This window comes from Rana temporaria, chromosome 13, assembly GCF_905171775.1.
Source record: "Rana temporaria chromosome 13, aRanTem1.1, whole genome shotgun sequence".
Taxonomy (NCBI): domain Eukaryota; kingdom Metazoa; phylum Chordata; class Amphibia; order Anura; family Ranidae; genus Rana; species Rana temporaria.
Window position 1 is genome coordinate 105336504 of NC_053501.1, and position 26600 is coordinate 105363103.

General features: G+C 43.8%; 1 protein-coding gene across 2 annotated transcripts in view; it reads right to left on the reverse strand.

Moving 5' to 3' along the window:
• The window catches only part of LOC120920735 (high affinity immunoglobulin gamma Fc receptor I-like), a 152193-nt gene that overhangs the window by 84084 nt on the left and 41509 nt on the right, over positions 1-26600 (reverse strand). Inside the window, exons 7-8 of one of the 2 annotated variants that reach the window (XM_040332980.1) lie at positions 17769-18050; positions 14900-15264 (exon numbers count right to left, since the gene is read on the reverse strand). The exons of the other annotated variant lie outside the window; for it this stretch is intronic. Of the exons in view, the coding sequence (XP_040188914.1) occupies positions 15131-15264; positions 17769-18050 (416 nt within the window). The 3' untranslated portion in view covers positions 14900-15130. Of the gene's footprint in view, positions 1-14899; positions 15265-17768; positions 18051-26600 lie in introns of those variants that run through there. 2 annotated transcript variants of the gene reach the window in all.

Consider the following 26600-nt stretch of genomic DNA (forward strand, 5'->3'; position numbering starts at 1 on the left):
GGACATATGTTATGTTGTTGTATGTTATGCTACCACGGCTGTGCCGGCATACACCTGGTCTGCCCTGTTCTACTTAGTCTTTCAGATCCTTCTCAAGTTTTCTATACATAGGGGGATAGTTGGCTAGATATAAATTCTGAATATTGGGGGTCAAATTAATGCCTAGGTATTTAATATAAGAGGCGTCCCATTTGAATCTATAACGTTCTTTCAGTAGAGAAACAGTGGACTCAGTAAGTGAAACATTGAGGGCCCTGGATTTGGCTATGTTTACAGCAAGACCTGAAACCAGAGAAAATTCGTCCATAAGAGAGTATACTTCGGGCAGGGATGTTTCTGGTGCAGTCAAAAAAAGTAAAAGGTCGTCTGCAAATAAGGCGCACTTATGTTCCTTTTTGGCACATCGAACACCCCTGTTATTTGCATTTTCACGAATAGCTATAGCCAGGGATTCAATCACAATTGCAAATATCAGGGGAGATAAAGGGCATCCCTGCCTTGTACCTCTACGGATCTCGATAGATTCTGAAAAAATACCTTGAAAGCGTACTTTAGCTTCAGGGGAATAGTAAAGTACAGACAGGATACCCAGAAATTTAGCGCCAAACCCCCAATGGTTCATCACCTTGAACATAAAAGGCCAAGACACTGACCAGGGGTCATCTCATACGCCGGTATCTGTCTCGGGGATCCATTATTCAAAAGCCTCACCTCCTCCTTGTGGTGTTTCGTGATAGGCGGAACACTTGGTTTCCCAGCAGAGGCTCTGTTCAGTGTTCCGCCTATCACGGACAAGAGGACCTCCGTGATAGGCGGAACACAGGCGCCTATCATGGAACAGCATGAGGAGGAGGCGCGGCTTTTGAATAATGGACACCCGCAGTACATGAGTAAGGTACAGCACAGTGAGGCATGTTGACAGCACAGTGAGGCATGGGGTGGCACAGTGAGGCATGGGGATGGCACAGTGAGGCATGTGGGTGGCACAGTGAGGCATGTGGGTGGCACAGTGAGGCATGTGGGTGGCACAGTGAGGCATGTGGGTGGCACAGTGAGACATGGGATGGCACAGTGAGGCATGTTGATGGCACAGTGAGGCATGTTGATGGCACAGTGAGGCATGTGATGGCACAGTGAGGCATGTGATGGCACAGTGAGGCATGTGATGGCACAGTGAGGCATGTGATGGCACAGTGAGGCATGAAATGGCACAGTGAGGCATGTAATGGGCACAGTGAGATTTGAAAAAGCTGAATAAAGCCTGTTCCTGTCAGCGTTTTTTCCTGTCAGCGGTTGTTCCGGCTACCCCTCAGCTTCCAGACAGACTAGTAGGAAGGGGGTCGTCTTACAAAATTGCAAAAAAGGTGCATTTCAGTGGAATACAAAACACGCAAGACATTTAGGATGAACACATGTCATAATACAACCCACAGTACAGCAGTCAAATCAGTATAAGAAATTGCATTGCAGATTGTGGTCAGCAAGGTTTAGGAGATGTCAGGTTCTCGAAGTCCATGGCAACCTAAAAATTGCAACCTAGTGACCACAGCCTGCCACAAGGTAGGAGGTACGCAATTTCTGAGATGCTACAACTACCACCTCTAGTACCAACAATCATTGCACTGCAAGAGTGACTTAGATCCCACATCTTACCCAGGATAAGGTTGATCACATTTGTATCGATGTGATCATTTGTTACTAGAAATATTTACATATATTAATATATGTAAACCATAAGCAATGCTTTCTTATGGTTTCAAGAGCTAGTAATTAAATTAAATAAGCAAATAGGTCATTGAAATTGCAAATTGTGTGAAATTGAAAATTGCCTGATTATATATTAAGATTATATCCATGTTGTAAAGATTAGCTTCACTGGTAAGAGCATTAAGTAAAACTGTACATATAACAACTATCCCTGATGGTGTGGCATGATGGATAAATATCTGCCTGTATTTCTCAGCATTGAGGACACCATTGATCAGGCAACGTTGAGGACTGTAGACACAGTGGTTGGCAGGGGCGGACTGACAACTCATGGGGCCCCCGGGCAATAGAAGATTATGGGGCCCCTGGGCTTACAGATGGCCACCACGCCAGGAGGCAGTGCAGAGGCGGGGCAGCTAAAAACCTACGTTAGATCTACCGGTAACGGTATTTCTACGAGCCTTCCAGGACGGCACACCAGAGAGATAAGGGCTCCTCCCACAGGAAACACAATCAATTGACAAGTTTGTTATAAGTTCCCACCCACCCCCTTGCTCCTCAGTATTTAATAAAGTAATCTTGAACTGGTTCACAAGGGGCACCCCATCGGTACTTACCATTTAGCATATAGCTTACCTTTCTTTACATAGGGTGGGTAGTAGGCCTGCCGTCCTGGAAGGCTCGTAGAAATACCGTTACCGGTAGATCCAACGTAGATTTTCTCCTACGCCTTCCAGGACGGCACACCAGAGAGGATATAAAAGAACTCAGGCCTACTTTAGGGTGGGACCCTTGCCTGCAAGGTCTTTCTGCTAAATGTCAGAGTCTGACTTTGTTTCACCACCTACACTACCTAGTGTGTGATGAAGGTATCCTAGCTGGATCATGTAATTGACCTGCAGGTCCGCTCCACCTATGTCCCTGTCTCCATTTCGGATGCAGGACCTAGGTGGCATGTGCTCTCAAAGAAAAATCTGAGAGCCTGTGAATTATTTAAGATAGGATTGGCTGTGCCAATATTCTAGCCATCGTGGTCAATAATGTCTGCAATTGCTGCATAGGACCATCAAAAAGTTTAATCAGAGATTTGTTCTGTGGCACAAGGAACTACTCTGATCGACCAAGAAAAAACATCTGGTTACAAGCCAGTGGTCTGTTCAGGAGAATGGTTTAGAAAAAAAGGGTCTCCTGACGGACAATCCTTGTGGGTCCCCTTCTTGTCCGCCATAGTCATGGTGAAACAAGGAAATCAACCCACTCAAGGATACTAGATTATGGAAAGCTTATTCCCTGGACTCAAATGACTGGGCAGGTATGTACCCAAGTAGGGCATTTGGTGTGTTCCTGCACCTTCAAGGAGGGGTGGTTCACCTTCAGTTCACCTGCCCCCCTCCATTCATCAGAATGCATGTGCCTCTATAGAGAGGACACCTACTGGTCAGTGTCAGGTCCACAGGATGTCTTGGCGTGGCTCACTCCTGCGCCCGCCCACTTGTGCCGACCAACCCCCTGTCTCCAACGCACACTGCTAGACAGGTCAAAAACGGCTGCTATGCAAGCCTGTTGGCAAGTAAGTCCAATCACCCCCTGGTCATTTCCAACTTCTGGTTCTCTTCCCATCTGAATGCTGACATGTCAGATGTGAATCTGTTCTATATCCCCCAGCTCCTTATAGTCCTGCTGGCAGATGCGTTAAACTATGCATGAAGGAGCCTGGTAAGAACTGCGAGTAACCACTGCATTTTTTGGCATATAAAACAAAAGGTATCAGGGGAAGCAACTCTCCACAGCACCCCTGTGCACAACCCGCAGGCACAATTCGCCCTACACTCTCAGGGCAAATTACGTGAGTGCCGCACGCCAACAAAATACAATATTTTGTAAATACACGGCGTCTGAGTGCATAATCTACTCCAGGCACCAGAGAGTGCCAAGTTAAGAAGATCCCTACCATAGGGTTAGTTCTATAGTAGGAGTAAGAAACGAATATTGGTTATTCACATCCAGTTCGTCCAATGGGGTGACCTGAAGGATACATACCGAGCTGTAAATTTATCGGATTGGGTGAACTAGTCAGATAAGCTCTGATGTTGTATCCTCAAGCAACCAATTTCTAACAGCGTAACCCCTCTTTTTTATAACCATGATAGGTGATTTTTATGACCTTCTTCTAGTGTCCTATAACCCTACTGGGTTCCGGTCTAGGGCATGTCTCTGGCATGCCTAGATGTAAAGGACTGAATCTTTTGCCATCAGAAATCCTGTTCCTTCCATGTGTATGGAAAATAAGGTCTGAAATAAAGTGACAGATATATAATTAATATCACAGATATACAGGTCATAAATCTTAAATTTCTGAAGGGTAGCCAGCTTAGGTTTAATATGGAACATTAAAACAGGAAGACACACCCAGCTTTCACTGTTATATTTTCTGATATACAGTCACCTGTAGGACAAAGAAGACACAAATCAAACTTAGAATGTTGTGTATTTCTAATATGTAATAAGATACCATGTAACCTAAGCAAAGGGAAGGGACAGAGGCTCCAATGTGAGCTTCTGATGCTTAATAGGTTAGGGTCCTTCATCCAACTGAAAGGACAATAGCAATTATGGCGTTTTTCTGAGTAAAAAAACACAGAAGACACGGGCACCTTCCAATGCTGTGTTTTTCTGATGTACAGCAAACTAAGGTAATAAGTTCAAAAACAGGAAGACAAGGACAGCTTCAGTGTTGTGTATTCCTGATACCGACCGCAGTACGGTCTTATAACCAACAGAAAAATTACTAACACCTCTTGCGTATTTTCGATGGTCACGAAGAAGCAGTCGCATAGCCAGTATGACCACACAAAAAGACATATGTGCCCCCCAACTGTGTATTGCTGGTGCTAGACCACCTGCAGTCATGACCAGAGAGTGGCACCAACACACTTCAAATCATTAACAGGGTATGGGACCTAAGACAGAAACGTTACCAACAATAACATTGTGCATTTCTGTTTAACAAGACAACCCCGTCATATACCCGGCAGAAATGTCACTTAGTAAAAACTCAATGCTGTGCGTTTCTGCCAGTAATGCTGTGTATTTTTTGATTAGAGAACCTGCACAGCTATACCACAGAATGTTGTCGGCCACTCAACAGAAAAGTCACTAGCCAGACGCCCAATGCTGTGCGTTTCTGAATAGCAACAGTATACAGTTACTGAACCCACAGAAGTGTCATTCCCAGCAATACAATGTTATGCATTTTTTGATTAGAAACTTGTACAGTTATATGACCAACAGAATGTTGCTGACCACTTAATGTGTTACTTAATGCAACCTTGTAGGGTCATCTAATCAACAGAAATGTCACTAGCAACTGAAAGCTTAATTCAGTGCATATCTGAATAGCCACCGTGTACGGTCACTTAACCTACATAAATATCCACTACAATATTGTGCGTTTTCTTGATTAGCAAAATTGTACAGTCATATAACCAGCAGAAATGTCGCTATCAGTCACTCAAAGACCTGTGTTTCTGATAAGCAGTAGTGTAACCTTACATAGTCAATATTATGCATTTCTGATGAACCATAGGATATTTATATAACAGAAAAGACACAAGATAAACTTCCAATGTTGTGCGTTTCTGACTAGCAACCTTGTAAAGTCGCATAACCCACAGAAATATTACTATCAGTAAACTATGTTGAGCATTTCTGAATAGCAATGGTGTATGGTTATATAATAGAAGTGTTACCAACATATCAATGTTATGCGTTTTGGTAAGCAACTGTGTGCCATTACATAATCAACATTATGCATTTCTAGTGAGCCATAGGATAGCATTTCTGATGCGGTCAGGCCAACAATCTATCCTAGGCAGAGCCTGAACTCCAGATACTAATCCTTCCCTCAGTGGAGGAATATGGTAGTTCCAATAATGGAAGTCTGAGGTGTGTGATCATACCACAATAGTGGTAGCTGCTATTTTACCATGCATAAGTCTGAGTAGTTGTAGCTGATCCATACACACAGGTGGGAGCGAGTCCAGGCCTTTAAGGTCTTAACGAGCACAGACCCAGCGATCAATTAGATCTCTAATGCAGAGGTGATCACAATCTTAGGCTGGAGGCAATCAGACACCTGTAGGGCTTCATACTAAATACAGGCTAATTTTCATAGCCTTAACACAGAGGTTTGCAGAGAAAAAACTCTTAATTAAGGGTTTCAGGCTCACATTTTCTGCTTCTCATACAGCCCTGGTGGTTTTGTTGCCTAAGCCACCAGAGGTTTATTGATTAACTCTTATACACTGATAGATATAGTAGCAGTGTAAGGAGGAGATGATAGGCAATCAGACACCTGTTGGAACTTGGGAAGATGTTGCCACTAATAAGCAACCTCCTCAAGGGTAATATATATACATTTAAGATGTCCCTTATGAGTGCCTGTCCACCCCACTTTAAGAGTTTAGGAGGTAGGTTTTTGCTGGGCTAAAAACCTCTAACAGCACCATTGTAAGCTGTCAGGTTCATGGCAGTTGGCTCTAATCCTTTAGGGATTAATGGAGTGGATAAAAAACCACCACCCTGGATTGAGCCTTGCTCAGGCCTTTATATGAGATTATTCTAGGGACTTCTATAAGGTCCTCAGAGGCCGATTTTTTTCCCTGCAGAAGTCCCCCCAGATCCACTAGGGTGAATGGGGCGTCCTATTCTGCTCGGCTCCCCCTTAACCTCCCTGTCTTCCTTAGTTTCCTTTACTGGACTAGAGGGAATGACTGTGAAAGTGGGGGGAAGGGCACTAGATCCCATTCAGACAAGGCCTTCCTGGGAGGATGTGTCCTCTCTAGGGATAAGCTCCTCTATGTCAGACCTTAAGTTACTGGCTGCCTGGTGGCTACACGGAAAGTTTTTAAAAGATTCTTAGCAAAAGGGCTTTGGGTGGGAATTTATCCTTACAGTACCCACACATTTATTTTTAGAGGAGCTTTGCCCTGTAGCGGCAGGAGATTGTTTATTTGGGTCTCCTGGGCTCCGCTGGGGAGATTAAAGACAAGAGATATACACTTTACTCTGTCCTCCCCTAGGACTGCAGGTTTGTACTGGGGAGGGGAAAGGGTGTTGAGAGGTAAACTCCAGCCTGTTCTGGCTGGCTCCGGGATCCCAGACCCCTGAAAGCCAGGAGCTCTCACTCCCTTTCCTCCTCCCTTTCCAAGGGGGATTAGTACTCACCACACCCCGACCTGGATCTGCCTGCAGTCACATTTGCCTTCCTCTCCTCCTGTTCCATGAGGAGGTTGGCTGGGTCCTTGGCTTGCCGGTACCTGTGTTAGGGTTTATCCGCCGCCGACCCCACCGCTCCACGCTGCTCTCCACGCCGAAGCGTCACTTCCGGGTTGCCCTGTAAGGAAACGCCCACGCTCCGGTGGCGCGGTTCCCGTTTCTCTCAGAGAGAGGCTTGGAGCGCAATGCTCCTTAGTGGCAACCCCCCCAGGAAGGAGAGAGCAGTATCGTGGCGGCTTTTTTGCAGAGGGACGATGGCTTTTTCACCACAGCTCAGAGCGCCCATGCATATCTTTGTGGCGACCTGTGAGCGACCGAAGCCAACAGGTTAGTTCAGCTCTCCCCGGCCTCCCTGAACCTGCCTCAACAGGGGTACCCTTCGACCTCACCGTCTCCAGGTAATATAAAACAACAAACGTGCCGCTGTGTTCGGGAGAAACACAATCAAAATACTGAGGAGCAAGGGGGTGGGTGGGAACTTATAACAAACTTGTCAATTGATTGTGTTTCCTGTGGGAGGAGCCCTTATCTCTCTGGTGTGCCGTCCTGGAAGGCGTAGGAGAAATCTCGTGATTTTCACATCAAAAGCATGTCGGTTTCGGACATATCAGGGACAGATCTAAAAAAAAACACATTTTTACATACTGTCCTTGGTTTTACTGAGCCTGGCAACCCTGATGGGGCCCCCTAATGGCATAGGGCCCTCGGGCAGTGCCCGAGTGACTCAATGGTCAGTCCGCCCCTGGTGGTTGGCCAAAGAAAACGTAATGAAGCAGATTAAAGACACATCATGCTTACTGACCTTCGACATCGGAAGATGTCCAGCAGTGCGATCAGCACAGAAGTGGTGGAAACCAGTGGGACCCAGGTACACCCATCTACTGTATGGAGAAGGCTGGCCAGAAGTGTTCTTTATGGAAGAATAGTGGCTTAAAACTTATACCTCTGACATGGAAAAAAGGCTAAGTGATTTAACTCTATCCACTTCGGTTCTCACAGCTTTTCACCCCATGTGGACCAGAGCAATTTTCAAATCTCTGCTATGAGCCTGTTTATTTAGCGATAATGTTGTCATTACTTAGGATAATAACGTAATAAATAAATAGTTTTTTAAGAATGAACAAGGCTTTCTTTTTGTGAATATGTCCTGCAACAATGATTTTTTTTTCGCCATCCTTAGACAATTACCGTATATACTCGAGTATAAGCCGAGTTTTTCAGCACATTTTTTTGTGCTGAAAATGCCCCCCCTCGGCTTATACTCGAGTCACATTTTTGCGCCTGATCTCTTGGATTTTGGGGACCCTGTACTGGCCGGCCGTAGGTCCCCTGGACCCCAAACTGTAGCCCCACTTTTCCTCTACAAGTTTGCAAAGTTTGTTGTCTGGGGGACCTACGGCTGGGGAGCACCGATTTTTCAAAGCTGGGCACCCTTTCCTTAGACTCCCATGTTAAACGTCAGTCTAGTCATGGGCACAGTGAGGCCTGGACACAGTGAGGCATGGGCACAGTGAGGTATGGGCACAGTGAGGCCTGGGCACAGTGAGGCATGGGCACAGTGAGGCATGCAGATGGACACCCTGGGCCAGATTCACATAGAATTCCGGCGACGTAACGTATTGCATTTACGTTACACTGCCGCAAGTTTTACGGGCAAGTGCTTGATTCACAAAGCACTTGCCTGTAAACTTGCGGCGGCGTAGCGCAAAGCCGTCCGGTGTAAGCCCGCCTAATTCAAATGGGGCGTGTATCATTTAAATTAGGTGCGTTCCCGCGCCGAATGTACTGCGCATGCTCTGTTTTGTAATTTTCCCGCCGTGCTTTGCGCGAAATGACGTCGCAGCGACGTAACTTTTTGAACAGCGACGTGCGTTACATCCTTTCCTATTCACGGACGACTTGCGCAAAAAAAAAAAAAATTAAAATTAGACGCGGCCATACTTTAACATAGCAAGTCTAAATATAAGCCATGAAATAGCAGCCGTAACTTTACGTCAGGAAAAGCCGGCGACGTAAGAGAATGCGACGACCGCGCGTACCTTCGCCGTAAACAGCTAATTGGCATACCCGACATGGAAAACAACGCGAACTCCACCCAGCGGGCGCCGAAGTATTGCATCCTAAGATCCGAAGGCGTACGAAGCCGTACGCCTGTCGGATCTTACCCAAATGCCGTTGTATCTTGGTTTGAGAATTCAAATTAAAGATACGATGCGGCAAATTTGAAAGTACGCCAGCGTATCAGTAGATACGCCGGCGTACTCTCACTGTGAATCTGGCCCCCTAAGCTTATACTTGAGTCAATATGTTTTCCACGTTTTTTGTGGTAAAATTAGGTGCCTTGGCTTATATTCGGGTCGGCTTATACTCGAGTATATACGGTAAACATTATAAAACAAAACAAAAGGCTTTTTTTTTTTTGAGCATTGTTAGTTTAAAAATAGTAGTATTGCACACAAAAAGTGTACATTTTATTCTGTAATTTGTCCTGTTTAAAACACAAAATGTATGACTTTGGTACAAAGCATTGCTAGGTTATTTACAAATGAAGCAAAGAAGTTTTTTTAAATGTTGTGCTTTTTTCAGTGCGATATGTGTAAATATATGTAAAAAGTGTAAAAATATTAATGAACAAAGCAAACAAACAGACAAAAAAGTTTAAATATTAGTTAATAAAATTGAAAAAAATAAACTATGGGTTAATAAGGGGTTCAATAGAGGAACATTTAATTGAAAAAATACAACTTTTTATTTAGGCTTCATGTATACTGCTGCTGGTAAACGGACATTTAGGAGCAGTTGGGCGATTTTTTTTTCAGCTGCCCCTGAACTCTCCTCGTTTCTAGGCAGTTGAGTTTAGAATAATTTTTTGGAAAACCAAAAAATGCATTCGGGACGGATGTTCAGAGGCATTTGAAACTCCAAACGCCTGTAACAGCTTGTAAACGTGGTAACTCGTGCTTAGCCGCATTTAGTTTACAGGCGTTTTTTAATTTTGACTATTTGAAAAAAAAAAAAACACTTCTAAACGCAAACGTGGCATGTAAACGTGACAAAACGGACGTTTTTAAACATTGGGTACTATCTGTCAAGTTAAATAGTTCAGGATCGGTTGTAAACATTAAGGCCCCGTACACACGACCAAACATGTATGCTGAAACTGGTCCGCGGACCAGTTTCAGCATACATGTTCGGTCGTGTGTGTAGGCGCCAGCGGGCCGAATTCCAGCAAACATTTGCCCGCCGGGCCTTTTCCCAGCAGACAAATATTCCTGGACGTGTTTTAAAACCGTCCGCTGGAATCCTGCCCGCTCGGACATGTACGGTCGTCAGTACAGACCTACCGTACATGTCCGAGCGCCCGCCGTCCCTCGCATGCGTCGAATGACTTTGACGCATGCGTGGAAGCCTTTAAATGGCAGGCCCGCCCACGTCACCGCGTCATCGTCGCGGCGTATTGTTTACGCGCGGACTTCTGTACGATGGTTAGTACAGCCATCGTACAGAAGCCCTCTGGCAGACATGTACGGTGAAAACGGTCCGACGGACCGGTTTCATCGTACATGTTTGCTCGTTAGTACCCGGCCTTAAGCCTTACTAGTCAGGTTGCTTTAACTGACTTCATCTGCAGATTGAAGTTAGTCTCTTTGATTTGTAAATGAATAAACATAAAAATACAAAATGAAACAATGTTTCATTGTAGCTTTCTGTATTCGCTGCTTAAAGCGGTGGTTCCCCCTTAAAAACAACTTTTTTTTATTCCACTGCCCCCCCACATTCCATCACGATTAAGGCACATATTTTTTTTTTCCTGCTGTACATACCTTAGTACAGCATATTCACCCGTGCATCCGGGTTGCGAGTCCCGCGGGAGTGGGCGTTCCTCACATGCTGTTGATTGACGTTTTGCCCAAAAACGAGCTCTCCCCCGTCGCGTAAGCCGCGTCACGATTGGCGAAAGGAGCCAAACGGCGATGCGCATGCGCAGTATAGTGCCGACTCGCCGTTCGGCTCCTTTCGCCAACCGTGACGCGGCTTACGCGACGGGGGGAGAGCTCGTTTTTGGGCAAAACGTCAATCAACAGCATGTGAGGAACGCCCACTCCTGCGGGACTCGCAACCCGGATGAATATGCTGTACTATGGTATGTACAGCAGGAAAAAAAAAATATGTGCCTTAATCGTGATGGAATGTGGGGGGGCAGTGGAATAAAAAAAAGTTGTTTTTAAGGGGGAACCACCGCTTTAAGTAATGTTGTTGCTAAACATTGCCAGACACGCCTTTTTTTCCCCAACAATAAAACTTTATTGTGTTATACTGTTATACATGTTGTACATATAGTGAGGGAGCAATAAGGGTAAGAATAAACCACAGACTGCTTTTTTTTTTTTTTTTTTTTTTTTTTTTACAGCTCCTGCTGCTGGGTTCCTTCTCTGTGTACTCGGCAATGCAGCTGTGATTAATCAGAGCTGAATTGCTGTGCATTGTGACAGGGGCAATCCCGGCAGCAGGGCAGAAGACTGGACATACTAGACACGCCCAGTGTACAATGATGACATTTTTTGTGGGCGTGTCTAGCATGCCCAAAGTCTGCAACTGGTTATACAAAAACATAGGAACTGGGCTGCACAAAAGTCACAATGTGAAATATCTGGCTGTAGCAGAAGGCAGTTTGTTGGTGAGGGGCTGGAGAAACGTACAATTATGAGTGTATGTAGGCAACAGTGAAGCATGGTGGAGGTTCCTTGCAAGTTTGTGGCTGCATTTCTGTAAATTATCTTAAAGCAGAACAAGGAATCCTGGAAGTGATAGTTTGGCCCCCGAAGAGCCCTGATCTCAACATCTGTCTGTCTGGGATTTTTGCACATTACAGGATATTGTTAGACTAAATATCGCCTTTTCGTCCTAGGTGTGACAGAGAGCATGGTGGTGATTACAGAGTCGTGGGCTCTGCGAACAGAGGACCTTAAAAAAATAGGGACTCCTTGGAGGATAAGCACTAAATACAGCATAGATAGGGGGAGGGGATTAGCAGTGTTTTTATACAGACTTATATGTATCTTAAAATTCTTCTTTCAGAAGCTTGGTCCAAAACTCAGTCATCAGCCTAGTCAGGATAATTAGATTAATATATACCGTATTTTCCGGCGTATAAGATGACTTTTTAACCCATGAAATTTTTCTTGAAAGTTGGGGGTCGTCTTATACGCCGGTAACCTAACATGCAGACCGCGGCCGTCCATTTTTCAAAAGCTGCGCCTCCTCCTTCTGCTGTTCCGTGATAGGCGGAACACTCGGCTTCCCAGCGTGTTCCGCCTATCACAGATGCCCTCTCGTCCTCGGAGGTTATAGTCCTCTCCATAAAATTATCAGAAATTTGTGCTTAAAGTAGAACTATAGGCAATACTTTTTTTCATTTTGGATAGAGTAAGGGAGGGTTATAGCCTCTGTCAGTTATTTTTTTTTACCATCCCTGTCCCATTGCAGAGATTTCACTTCCTGCCCCATAGCCAAACAGCAAGTGAGAGGAAATATATGCAAATTAAGGGAATCCATTGCCCCCCAGGCCCTTAGAACTAGTATCCCCACTCAAACATTTCAGGGCGGGTCTTAAACAGAAAAGGTGTGGCCTTGACAGGAAGAGGTGTGTCATATTTAAATTAGGGGGTCACGAGTTTAGTCAGGCCTAGGGCAGCATAAAACCTAAATCCACTACTGACCTATACCCAGACTTACAGATCCTAGGGAAGACTACATGGCCAGTTTACTTTAAATGAGACATTCAACCTGCCTTTGTAAAAAACCCTTGAGTGAGTGAGTGAGTGAATAACTTGTATAGCGCTACAAATGAGAACTGAATTGCCTCAAGACGCTTGGTATCCATTTCCTTCCATTTAGCCTTCAGAAAAGATGGGTCTTGAGTTTTTTCCTAAAGGCCAGGTGATTTTCTTCCGTTCGGATATTAGTTGGTAGTGTGTTCCACATTCGAGGTCCTTGGATTGCAAATCTACGTTCTCCTTTGGTCTTGTAGCGGGCCTTGGGAAATTTGTAGAAGATTTTGGTTGGTAGAACATAGAACGCGATTGGTGGTGTGGTGTTTTATTTTCTCGCACAGATATTGGGGGGCGGTTCCTTGTACACATTTGTGCGTCAAGCAGAGGGCCTTAAATGTGATTCTGTCCTTTACGGTCAACCAATGGAGGACCTCGGGGAGGGAGAAATTGACTTGGTGACTACTCCTGTATGCACCCAAGGCAAAAGATCTAAGAGCCCATTCACACCTTGGCGTTTTGTCGCCTGTAGCGCGACGCGCACAAACGCCAGAGGGACCAAAATACATGTAAGGCTATGGGCATGGTTCACATCTGCACGCTGATGCGCCTGACGCGCATCGCCTGTAGTCAAAAGAAGTTCCGGACCCTTTTTTGTCGCGCAATACGCGCGATATGCGCGTATTTGAGCGTTTTTGGTTTTCCATTGAAATCAATGTAAAACGCCAGATACGCGCGTATTGCGCGACAACAAGCGTTTGCTACGGGCGTTTTGTCAATAGAACTTGTCGCCCATGCAGAAGATTAAAAAAATCTACCAACATAGCAACAAGTGATGAAAAGATGATAGTTTTTCCTATTGGCTAAAAAAAAAACGTCTAAGTACAAAAACGTCGGACAACGCTGTATGCAAACGCGCATATTAGCATGAATACGCGCGACAAAACGCCGAAAAAAAACGCCGATAAAAACGCCGCTATTGCCTACGCCTAGGTGTGAATGCAGCCTAAAGCTGGCCATACACTAGTAGAATTCTGTTCAAAGATTTTCAAGAAAAGTTGAACAGGATGGAAAATTGTTCTCAAACAAACACATTTCTTACAGTGTTTGTGATTTTCATTCAGGAAAAGCAATTGTTCCATAATCAAATGTCCAAAGCAAATAAAAATTTGAAGTATTTCCAAATGACATTTGTCAAGTCATTTAATATACTGAGAATGTTTGAAATAATGTCTGTTCAAAAATCTACAAATGCATGGCCAGCTTTAGATGACCAGTGTTTATTTATTGACCCCCAAGGTCTTGGTTGGTCCTAAGTTGTGCCAAAACAAAATCTCAGTAATGAGTATTGAGTAGAATAGACAGTCATGCATGAGGACCTAGAAACAGGGCCAAAGTGATAAACAGCTAAATTGCAATTTTGGGCAAACATTAGCCTCCTGTGTGGCTCATGCTTAGGTAGGTACACATTTAACTAGATTCAGGTAGGGCGGCGCATCTTTCAGGCGGCGTAGCGTATCGTATTTACGATACGCCAACGTAAGTCAGAGAGGCAAGTGCTGTATTCACAAAGCACTTGCCTCCTAAGTTACGGCAGCGTAGCGTAAATGGGGCTGGCGTAAGCGCACCTAATTCAAATGAGGATGAGTGGGGTGTGTTTTATGTAAATGATTGGTGACCCGACGTGATTGACGTTTTTTACGAACGGCGCATGCGCCGTCCGTGTACATATCCCAGTGTGCATTGCTCCAAAGTACGCCGCAAGGACGTATTGGTTTCGACGTGAACGTAAATTACATCCAGTTCTATTCACGGACGACTTACGCAAACAACGTAAAATTTACAAATTTTGACGCGGGAACGAAGGCCATACTTAACATTGACTACGCCTCCTGGGGGCAGCTTTATCTTTACGCGGCGTATCTCTTACGGAAACGGCGTATCTTTACTGCGACGGGCGCACGTACGTTCGTGAATCGGCGTATCTAGTCATTTGCAAATTCTACGCTGAACTCAACGGAAGCGCCACCTACGCCTAAGATACGACGATACGTCTCCTACGCCGCTCGTATCTTAGCCTAATTTAAGCGTATCTGGTTTCCAGAATACGCTTAAATTTGCGACGGCGTCGATTCAGAGTTACGCCGGCGTATCTACTGATACGCTGGCGTAACTCTTTATGAATCTGGCCCATTATTTTTAATGCAACCAAAACTGCCTTTCGTAGAACAAAACCAGATGGTAGATCTAAGTCAAAACTTCAGTTTATGGTGTTCCCGCCAAAGAATTCAAGATGTCACTTCGGGGCTTAACATGGGTCGGGTCTTAACAGGCAGGTATTAGCCCCGACCCACAACATTTCTCCATTTCTCCATTCATTTCTTAGAGGGTGTAATGACTTCTGTCTTGATGTGATGAATGAGGAAAACACAACCGAGGAACAACACACAGCCCGACAATACCAGACGTATTATATTCACTGTTTTATAATCCTTTTTGTGGTTTTCTCCTGAAATTAGAACATGGTGCATGGTACAGTAAGGGAATTACTTTGTATTTCACATTTTAATAACATTTTAAGACAAAGCAGTGTGGTACAATGAAAAATAAATCAATTACCGTATATTAGTATAAGCCGACTTTTTTAGCACATTTTTTATGCTGAAAAAGCCCCCCTCGGCTTATAATCGAGTCTCCCGCTGTGTCATGCAGTCTTAACTGCAGTCGGTGGCCATCCACTGTAACAAAGACCCGCCTCCTCCTCGTCAGTGATAGACGTAAAACTGAACACTTACCTCACTGCTCGGACGAGGAGGAGGCGGGGCTTTGTTACAGTGGACAGCCGCCGAATGCAGTTAAGACTGCATGACAAAGCGGGAGATCAGGTACATGAGGCTGCGGGAGATCAGGTACATGAGGCTGCAGATGGGCACAGTGAGGCATGAAGATTAGCACGGTGAGGCATGAAGATGGGCACGGTGAGGCATGAAGATGGGCACGGTGAGGCATGAAGATGGGCACGGTGAGGCATGAAGATGGGCACGGTGAGGCATGAAGATGGGCACGGTGAGGCATGAAGATGGGCACGGTGAGGCATGAAGATGGGCACGGTGAGGCATGAAGATGGGCACAGTGAGGCTGAAGATGGGCACAGTGAGGCTACAGATGGGCACAGTAAAGCTGCAAATGGACACAGTGAGGCTGCAGATGGGCACAGTGAGGCTGCAGATGGGCACTGTTGACCCTCTTTTGCACTTACAGTAGCTGCTGCATTTCCCACCCTAGGCTTTTACTTGAGTCAATACGTTTTCCAATTTTTTTGTGGTAAAATTAGGTGCCTCGGCTTATATTCAGATTGGCTTATACTCGAGTATATACGGTACATACACAAAATCTGTGATGCCGGAATATATTTTTACTGATGCTGTTTGTGAGAATTGTTTTGTTCCGTAACACCACATACAATAAAGTCATCTCCTAAGAATGTAAAAGGATTGGGGTTTTTAACTTGTCCCCCTTAAAATTACATTAAATGTACCCCCCCCCCCCCCCCCACTATATCTTGTGTCTTTTTTCAGCCAGAATTTAGTACCAAGATTTATAGACTTCATTGGGGATGGCTTCAAAGTTTGGGGTTAATGGATTACAAGCAGGAGTCAACCAACCCGTTGCGACTTGAATCCAGGCGGATTCACTTATTTTTGACTAGTGAGGTATTGGGTATATTATACAGGGTGGGCCATTTATATGGATACACCCTAATAAAATGGGAATGGTTGGTGATATTAACTTCCTGTTTGTGGCACATTAGTATATGTAAGGGGGGAAACTTTTCAAGATGGGTGGTGACCATGGCGGCCATTTTGAAGTTGGCCATTTTGAATCCAACTTTTGTTTTTGGTGTATCCATATAAATGGCCCACCCTGTAGTTAAAACATTATGGATTCAGTGTGCGTTTATGCAGAACCTCCAGACTAAAGCTCGTTCTTAAAGATTTCAGCACTTGTACCATCAGGGCCTTTCCACATTATCTACAGAATATTGGTGTGTGCAGATCTTCAACAGGGTTTGAATCCTATGGTTCGGCCATGTAATATAATACTTTAGATCAGGGGTCTCCAAACTGCGGCCAGAGGGCCAGATGTGGCCCTTTGCTAGCCTTTATCAGGCCCTTGGGGCAAAATTCCTCCCACTGATATAAGGCTCTATTCCTCCCACTGACACCAACAATGGGGCACTATATCATCCACCGATACCAATGATGGGATAGTATTCCTCCTACTAATAGGGGGAATACTCCTCCTCCTATTGACCACCAACCCTGAAAAATTGCGGAAAAATTGCGGAAAAATTGCCCGGCGTAAGCGCGCGCAATTTAAATGATCCCGCAGGGGGCGGGAATCATTTAAATTAGGCGCGTTCCCGCGCCGATTGGAAAGCGCATGCGCCGTCGGGAAACTTTCCCGACGTGCATTGCGGCAAATGACGTCGCAAGGACGTCATTTGCTTCAAAGTGAACGTGAATGGCGTCCAGCGCCATTCACGAATCACTTACACAAACGACGTGAAATTCAAATTTCACGACGCGGGAACGGCGTGTATACTTTAGCATTGGCTGCCCCTACTATTAGAAGGGGCAGCCTTACGCTAAAGACGCCGTACGGAAACTCTGTAACTTGCGTACGCAGGGCCCGCGCAAAATTGTGAATCGGTGTTCGTATGCAATTTGCATACTATACACTGAGCACAATGGGAGCGCCCCCTAGCGGTCATCACAAGAATGCAGCCTAAAATCTGCGTGGCATAAGAGCCTTATGCCAGGCAGATTTTAGGCTGCAGTCGGCGTTACGATGTTCCTGAATCAGGAGCATTCATAACGCCGGAGCAAGTCAGCAATTGCACTGCGTAACTATGGTTACGCAGGCGCAATTGCTCTCTGAATCCGGGCCATTGTGTCTAAGCTCTCTCTTTCATACTGTGATCCCAATGCCCCAACTATTACACATTATTACCTTGTATCTGGAAATATAATTCTTCACTTCTTTTGATGACACTGTTGGTCGGAGTTCTCACTTCACAGGAATAATTCCCAGAATCCTTTGGCTGAGTGGACTGGACTTTATATTGGCGAGATGAACTAAATTTCTGTACCTCTCGTCCATCTCTGTAGAAAGCAAACTGCAGTTTTGTCCCCTGTCTGATTGGACTGAGACTTGTGTCACATATCAGAGTCATGTTGTTTTCTTTTGTCACTGGATACAGCTTGGTGGTAATAACTGGCTTTGAGAACAGGTCTAGGAAAAAGACAAGTGTTAGAACTATTAATAAAGTGGGGAAAAAAACTACAAAATAGGTATGTCCAAATAAACTAGTAGCAAGCATGGTTGACTCCTGACTAGGGATGAGCCGAACACCCACCACCTCGTAAAGCACTTCAACCAACAATTTGCAGCCTTGTTTATTCCCGATCAAGTTGTCTGCATTGATGATTCCCTGATTATGTTTTCTGGCCGCCTTGCTTTCAAACAGTTTCTCCCCAGCAAGCGTGCCAGATATGGGGTCATGATATATAAGCTGTGTGACAGGACAACAGGCTATACATATAGTTTTCTGGTTTATAACAGAAACGATAGCAGCCTGGAGACCCCCCCCCCCCCCCAATATTTTTCTTCAATTAAAAAAACGTATTGGATGAAAAACGGATGTAAATGGACAAACTCTGTTTTTGCATGAAAAATTTGGTCCGAGACTCCTTATTTCTTCTGAGAAATGCTCACTTCCTGTTCTTCTGTCTGTAACTACACACAGTAATGGGAGGCTTTCTCCCTGGTGTGGAGAAAGCCTCTTATGGGGGAGGGGGCAAGCAGGCAAGTCAGGACACTCTACTTTGCAGATAGAGAAAGGAGCTGTGTGTTAGTGGGTGTCCTGACACTCCTGCTCGCCCCCTCCCCCCTCAAGAGGCTTTCTCCACACCAGGGAGAAAGCCTTGCATTATTGTGTGTAGTTACAGACAGAAGAACAGGAGGTGAGGATTTCTCAGAAGAAATAAGGACATTTAAAAGCAAAATGGCCTAAATCAATGAAGGGGGGTGTGGTTGCAAGATGAAGGAGTAGAGTAACACACGCTCAGACCTCTCCCTAAACCACCTGGCTAAACTGGAGAAGTTGATGACACTGACTGATTGATGAGAAGACTGATGAGAGACTTGCTGGCTGGCTGGTGGATGGAGGGTTTGTGCAGAAGCATTCATTGCATTCATTGTATACTGTGCATACCCTGCATATTCAGTGTGTTCTGCAGTGCATACCTCGTACAACTCGCATATCTTTCATACTCTGCATACCGGTCATAGTTAAAAAACAAAAGCCATAACCATCAACAGGACTTTAATAGGACTCAATGAAGTGGATGTGTGACGGCTTATAGTGCTTAGTTTACCGTTACTGTTACCTTTGCTGGATTCCTGGAATGAGGAGGAGGGAGACTGGACCCCGCAGTGTCAGAGTGCAGAGAGGCGTGGAACAGCCAGAGATCCGAAGGTTTTTTTCCTTTGACCCGCGCAGTCGCAGCAGCCGCCGCTGCCGCTGCAACTTCTGCAACAGAGGACACCGCCACCGCCACTGCTGCTGCCGTCGCCGTGCAGGAGCGCAGGTGCGGGCAGGGATCTTCAGTGTCATCGGAGCCATCAGAGCCTGTGAGATCCGGGGAGCCGGAGGAGCGCTGTGGGCGGTACGATACTCTGTGCATGACACAGGAGATACAGGAGAGGTACGAGGTGGTGGGGCTTGGCAAACAGGGAAAGACACTGCAATATACAGATTTATCACTAGAGACCCCCAAACCCATAGAGATATTGCCTGAGATCATTGAAACTGCAGATACTGTAGTAAAAGCACAGGACAGAAATATATTGACATTAACAGTATTCAGTGGGTTAATGGAGGGGGGAGAAGATTGTGTTTCCCCTAGTTCTAGTCTAAGCTCAATTGTAAATCCGAGCCCAGATATAATACAGCAGAAACATGGAGATGAGGAGATTGATATCAGGACTTTGCTTTTGGCTCTCCCAACCAGGGCAGATTTACAAACATTGCCAACACGTGCTGATATGGAGCAATTTGTCTCTAGAGTGGAGGAAGATATGGAAGCTTTGGTCACCAGAGTTGAGGAGACACATCGGAGAGATTTGGAAGCAGTACGAGGAGACATAAAAACACTTTCGGATAAATTAGAAATTAATGGGAGTCGGTTGAGTGCCCTAGAAAATCGGTTTACACATTTAGAGCAGACACAAACACAATATCCACCAACGTGTAATGACATACAGTTAAAGCTGGAAGAAATTGAGGACCGTAGCCGTCGCAAAAATTTGAGGTTCAGGGGGATCCCAGAAACAACTGAAAGAGAGAAACTGCAAGAGACTATTTATTCAATTTGTCTTCAAATAATTGTTACTCCCCCATCCCAAACATTTGAATTCGAACGAGTTCACAGATCACTGGGTCCACGCTCAGTAAATGCAGATAGGCCTAGGGATGTGATTTGCTGTTTTCACCGATATTCAGATAAAGAGGCTATTAGCCGGGCATCGTGGGAGGCGGGGGAGATAAGATATGAGGGGGTCTCAAATAAAAATTATGCCTGATCTCTCACGGGCTACCCTTTAGCGGAGAGCAATACTACGCCCCCTATTAGATATCATTAAAAAATGTGGTGGGACGTACCGCTGGGGATACCCGCTTTCTTTAACAATTAAGAAAAATCAGCAATCCTTCCTTCTTAAACAATGCACAGACTTACCAGAATTGTTTAAATTTTTGGAAGTAGATTCTTTGGAAGTGCCAGACTGGCTACAATTTATTCCTAATTTTTCTAAACGAATAAAAAATGTGGTTATAGATAAGAAAACGCCAACCCAGAAAAAAGAAGGGGGGGAGATACCTGGGTCCTTCTGAAGTGAGATAGAGAATATGAAGAATACCCCTGATATAAAAATTGATTTTTTTTTTTTTTATGTCCCAACTTTGTTTCAGGAGGGATTTTCCGTTTTTTTTTTTTTTTTTAAATCATTTAAATAAAAGTTGGATTTATATGTCCCTTCCCAATCCCTCTATTTGTGAAAAAAAATATCCGTTAAGGACCATTTATATGTTGGATCTTGGAGGTTTCTGCCCCCCCCCCCCTTTTCTTTTTCTTTTTTTGAAAAAAAAGAAGACAAGAAAAAAAAGAAAACATGTCCCAACTTTTTTTTCAGGAGGGATTTTTCGATTTCGAATTTTTTTTTCTTCATTTAAATAAAAGTTGGATTTATATGTCCCTTCCTAATTCCTCTATTTGTGAAAAAATGTCCGTTAAGGACTATTTATATGTTGTTTAAGGGGCAGTGAGAGGGAAGAAGGAAGGGTTAAGGGAAGAGAAAAGGGGGGAAGGGGAAGGGAAATGGGAAAAGAAAGTGAGGGAACAGTATATGGTGATGAATTTAGGTGAAGGATAACTGGATATTATCTTGGAGGTTTCTGCCCCCCCCCCTTTTCTTGTTTTTTTTTTGAAAAAAAAAAAAATGTCCCAACTTTTTTTCGGGAGGGATTTTTAGAGAATATGAAGAATACCCCTGATATAAAATTATTATTTATTTATTTTTTATGTCCCAACTTTTTTTCAGGAGGGATTTTCGGATTTTTTTTTTTTTAAATCATTTAAATAAAAGTTGGATTTATATTACCCTTCCCAATCCCTCTATTTGTGAAAAAAATGTCCGTCAAGGACCATTTATATGTTGTTTAAGGGGCGGTTAGAGGGAAGAAGCAAGGGTTAAGGGAAGAGAAAAAAGGGGGAAGGTAAAGGGGAGAAATGGGAAAAGAAAGGGAGGGAACAGTAATATTAACTGGTGATGAATTTAGGTGAAGGATAACTGGATATTATTTTGGTGGTTTCTGGCCCCCCCTCCCCTTTTTTTTTGTTTATTATTATTATTATTATTATTATTATTATAGTTTTTTTTGGGGAACGTAGGGCATAATATTTTGATCAAGGATGTGTGCTATGTTTATAGGGGATCGGAGAATTGATATTTTAATGATACTGTATAGACTTACCGATGGGCAGATTTGTGTTCCTCTACCGAACTTTGGCTATTATACATCAAAACACGCTTCTGGCGGTACTCCCAGTTTAAATTTAATTTTCAAAGACCGTCTGGTATTTTGGCCCGCTCTTTATGGGGGGCCATATGAGATATTATTTTTGCGGAATAAAATTTATATTTTGATAGAGAATCTTTGCTTTAAACGTTAAAGATTCGTTTTCGGGAATTGAAGAAGAAGTAAGGAAGATGTGACCGCCGGGGAGAGAGCGGAGGAACATGAATGTGCAATGATTAGAAGATAGATATATGTGTTGTTAGAGTTTTAGTGGATTGTCCGGATCCTACGAGAGATGGAGTAGGAAGGATGATATAGGGTAGCGTTGATGAGCGTTTTTTTTTTTTTTTGGATATAAATAAGAAGTAATAAGGCGATTTGGCTTAAAGTGGATATATATACGTTTAGAAGATTGACTACAGATGGTAAATGTAGTAAACTCAGAGCCGGGGTGGATAAGAGGTTAGGTCTGAGCCCCCCGGTCATCTTGTGCCAAAACCCCCAATTAGGTTTTACCCACTGAAGTCACAGTCAGGTGGCTCAGTTTTGGGTGCGCGCCCGATTGGGCCTAGAAGGGAGGGAGGGATTAGAAGGGGTTAGGAAGGAGCGTATAGGTAGGTTTGGGAGGGGTGCTCCCCCCCCCCCTTTTATTTAATTTTTGTATTTTTTTTCTCTTTTTTTTTTTTCTTTTTTCCTTTTTTTGTTGTTGTTGTCAGTGTTGTCTGAAAAATGGAAGAGGTGAAGATTACCTCCTTGAATGTTAAGGGTCTTAATGTCCCAGAGAAAAGGAAAATGTTGCTGAACGATTTGAGGCGATCCGGGACAGATGTAGCCTATGTTCAGGAAACACACTTTAAGGCAGGTAGACTCCCTCTTCTTCAAAATCGATTTTTCCCTTGTGTGTATCATGCTCCAAATCAACAGGCTAAATCTAAGGGGGTCTCAATATTAATATCTAATCGAGTGCCATGGTGCTTAGTGGACAAACGGGTAGACCCTAATGGGAGATTTCGTTTCCTTAAAGGAAGCATTGGAAATATTAAGGTAACATTAGCAACAATCTATGTACCAAATAAACAGCAGGACCAGTTTGTTAAAAAAATTCTTTCAGAATTAAGGGATTTTATAGAGGGGAGATTGATTCTGGGAGGGGACTTCAACATCCCCCTAGATCCTAGAATCGACACCTCCTCAGGAACTTCAGCTGTCCCCTGTCGGGTCCGAAGAAGTATACTACAAAAAATGCATGAAATGCAAGTGGTAGATGCCTGGAGGACTTTACATACAGAAGAACGAGATTATACTTTTTTTTCCAACCCACATCAAGTGTACTCGCGTATTGACATGTTTTTGACTCCACACTATTTAATTTCAGACGTTACAGAAATCATAATCGGAAATATAACATGGTCGGACCATGCTCCGGTTTCGTTGTGTCTCTCCCTGTCTAACCTGGCCACTCGACGTAAGGGATGCTGGCGATTGAATGAAAGCCTTCTTCAAAATCCTGAAGTAAGGGACGATGTATCTAAAGAAATTATAGCATATTTTCAGATAAACGACATTCCTGAGAGTGACCCAGGTATGATTTGGGAGGCACACAAGGCTGTGATCAGAGGAATTTTAATCAAACATGGAGCAATTTTGAAAAAGAAAAGGGAAAAACAGACCAAAGAATTATTAGATGAGATCCAGGCCTTAGAAACACAGCATAAAAAGATACAGACAGCATCAGTAGGTAGGGAGCTGGGACATCTGAGAAGACAACTGTCGGAGATCTTACGGTTTAAAGCAAAAGCCCTAATCCAACGAGGGAAACAAATAGATTATGAAATAGGAGATAAATGTGGCAGATTGTTAGCAGGGAAAATTAAAGAAAAGAATAGGTCAACTTATATATCACAAATAAAAGATAAAGAGGGACATTTAAAACAGATACCTAAAGATATTGCCCAGACATTCGGGAAGTATTATGCTACTTTGTATAACTTGCCTCACGCTACTTCCCCTCAGTCCAGGATAGCAGAATATCTAACCTCGACAGGTATGACGAGATTACCCTCACCAGCCCGTTATAGTCTGGACACTCCTATTACGGTAAAAGAAGTGACTGAAGTATTAAAATCATTCAAATCTGGAAAATCTCCTGGTCCGGATGGCTTTACTATAAGTTACTACAGAGAATTTTCTGAGTTGCTAAGTAAACAAATGACAAAAGTCTTTAATGCGGTGGGTCTGACTTCCACATTCCCTATGGATACCCTGAGAGCACATATTACGTTAATTCCAAAAGAGGGGAAGGACCCGGCGGATTGTGGAGGTTACAGACCCATCTCGTTACTGAACAATATTTACGAAAATATTAGCAACCAGAATACAATCATGGATCCCCCAAATAATAGATTTAGACCAAGTAGGGTTCGTCCCCACGAGAGAAGGTAGAGATAATACAACAAAAGTTCTTAATTTGATTAATCAGGTAAATGATAAAAAAATACCGTGTGTATTTTTAAATACAGACGCGGAGAAGGCGTTTGATAGGGTAGACTGGCGGTTCTTATTTGGAGGTGCTGAAACAAATAGGAATGGGAGAACGAATGATTAGCTGGATTAAAAGTGTTTATACAAACCCTCAAGCGGTTGTAAAGGCAAATGGGGTCCTTTCTGAACCCTTCAGCATCTCGAATGGTACTCGCCAGGGCTGCCCCCTCTCACCCCTTCTCTTCGTTCTTTCTTTGGAACCATTGCTGAACAGAATTCACCTGAATCCGGATATATGGGGTATTAGGGTTGGGGGAGGAATCCACAAGGTTTCTGCTTATGCGGATGATATATGACACTCTCTCTAATTTAAAAATAAATCAGACTAAATCAGAGGCCATGAGCATGTCACTATCCCCTCTTTCCCGGGATTCCATTCGGGCAAATTTTTGTTTTAAATGGAGTCCAATGCTTAGATACTTGGGCACAAATATTCCATCAAAAGAAAAGGACATTTTTAAAATGAATTTTTTACCAATGTATAATCTATTACGAGCCCTACTTGACAAACGGCGACTTGGTTCCCATTCTTGGTTTGGCCGCATTAGTATAATCAAAATGTCCGTTCTTCCGAAAATTTTGTATTTACTTCAGGCGCTACCAATTAAGATTCCAGTGACTTTTTTGTGTCAGATACATAGTTTATTTATGAATTTTATCTGGGCCGGGAAACGTCCTAGGATTAAAAGAGATCTGTTGACTATGCCTAAGAATCTTGGTGGAATGGGGGTCCCAGATATATTTAAGTATTATTATGCAGTACATCTATCTAGATTAGTGGACTGGTGTAAACATGTTAGATCTAAGAGGTGGGTTGACATAGAACAACAGCTGAGTACAGTTCCTTTAGGTAGAGCACCTTGGTGCTATACAGTATTACTGGCTCCTCTTAAAAAATCACCCTATAATTGGCACAACACTAAAAATTACTGCACGTATATGTCAAAACGGGAACTTTTCCACAGTGCAATCACCTTTGTTTCCCATATTGGGGAACCCAAGTTTTAGTCCGGGTAATGAAAGAGGATGTTTCCGGTTATTAATAGAGAAAGGAGTATATCAGGCCTCACATTTTATTATATCAGAAAACTGGCCATCGATTAAAACATTAATACAAATAGGAGGTCCTTTTGAAGTTAATATCTGGCAGGCGTTGCAATTAAGTAATTTTTTTAGATCATTAGGCCCGGGAAGTAATTTTCATTGTCAGTTAACAATCTTTGAGTCGTACTGTAATGATTTAGAACCACTAGCCCGAGGGATCTCTAAAATGTATGGACTATTAAATAAATTTAGGGAGGATCAGGAGATACCAGGCCTTAACAAATGGGAGAAGGACCTAGATAGGACCTTCTCTGCACTACAACGTAAACAGATTATCTTTTCGACTCTAAACTCTTCAATCCGTACATGAATTCAAGAATTAAACTATAAAATCTTGATGCAGTGGTACCATACTCCAGTACGACTCAAAAAATTCTGCAATGAAAATTCTGACAGATGTTGGAGATGTGGAGAAGAAAGCGGGACATTGATTCATATATTTTGGTTTTGTAAAAAAATAAGAGTTTATTGGTTGTCAATTATAAGAATCTTGCAAAAAATTTCTGAGTTAAAAATACCCAATGATCCCGCTTTTTTCCTACTTCACCTATCTTCAGACTTATCGGAACTCAGTTCTGTGCCATTTGGTAAATGCAGCTAAAGCAGGTATACCCTTACGGTGGAGGGATACTACGGGGGTTATCCTCAAAAGAGATACTCCGACTTAACTGCTGTTCAGTCTGTGTGTAACTTTGGAAACGATCCTCAAAAGGCTTTTTCCAAAGTTACACAGAAGATCCGGCATGTGTAATTGAATTACACTGCCTAATTTTAGGATGCAGTACCGCATCCGCCGCTGGGGGCATTTCGAGTCGAAATGCCGTTGCTAGTATGCAAATTAGCACTTAAGGCGATCCACAAAGCTTTCTAGCTTCCTTTTTGCGCCGTAAGTGTTACGCTACCCGGCCAGCCAGGAAGGGAGTGGGGACGAGCGAGCGCCCCCCCCCCCCCTCCTGAGCCGTGCCAGGCCGCATGCCCTCAACATGGGGGGGTTGGGTGCTCTGGGGCAGGGGGGCGCACTGCGGGCCCCCCCACCCCAGAGCACCCTGTCCCCATGT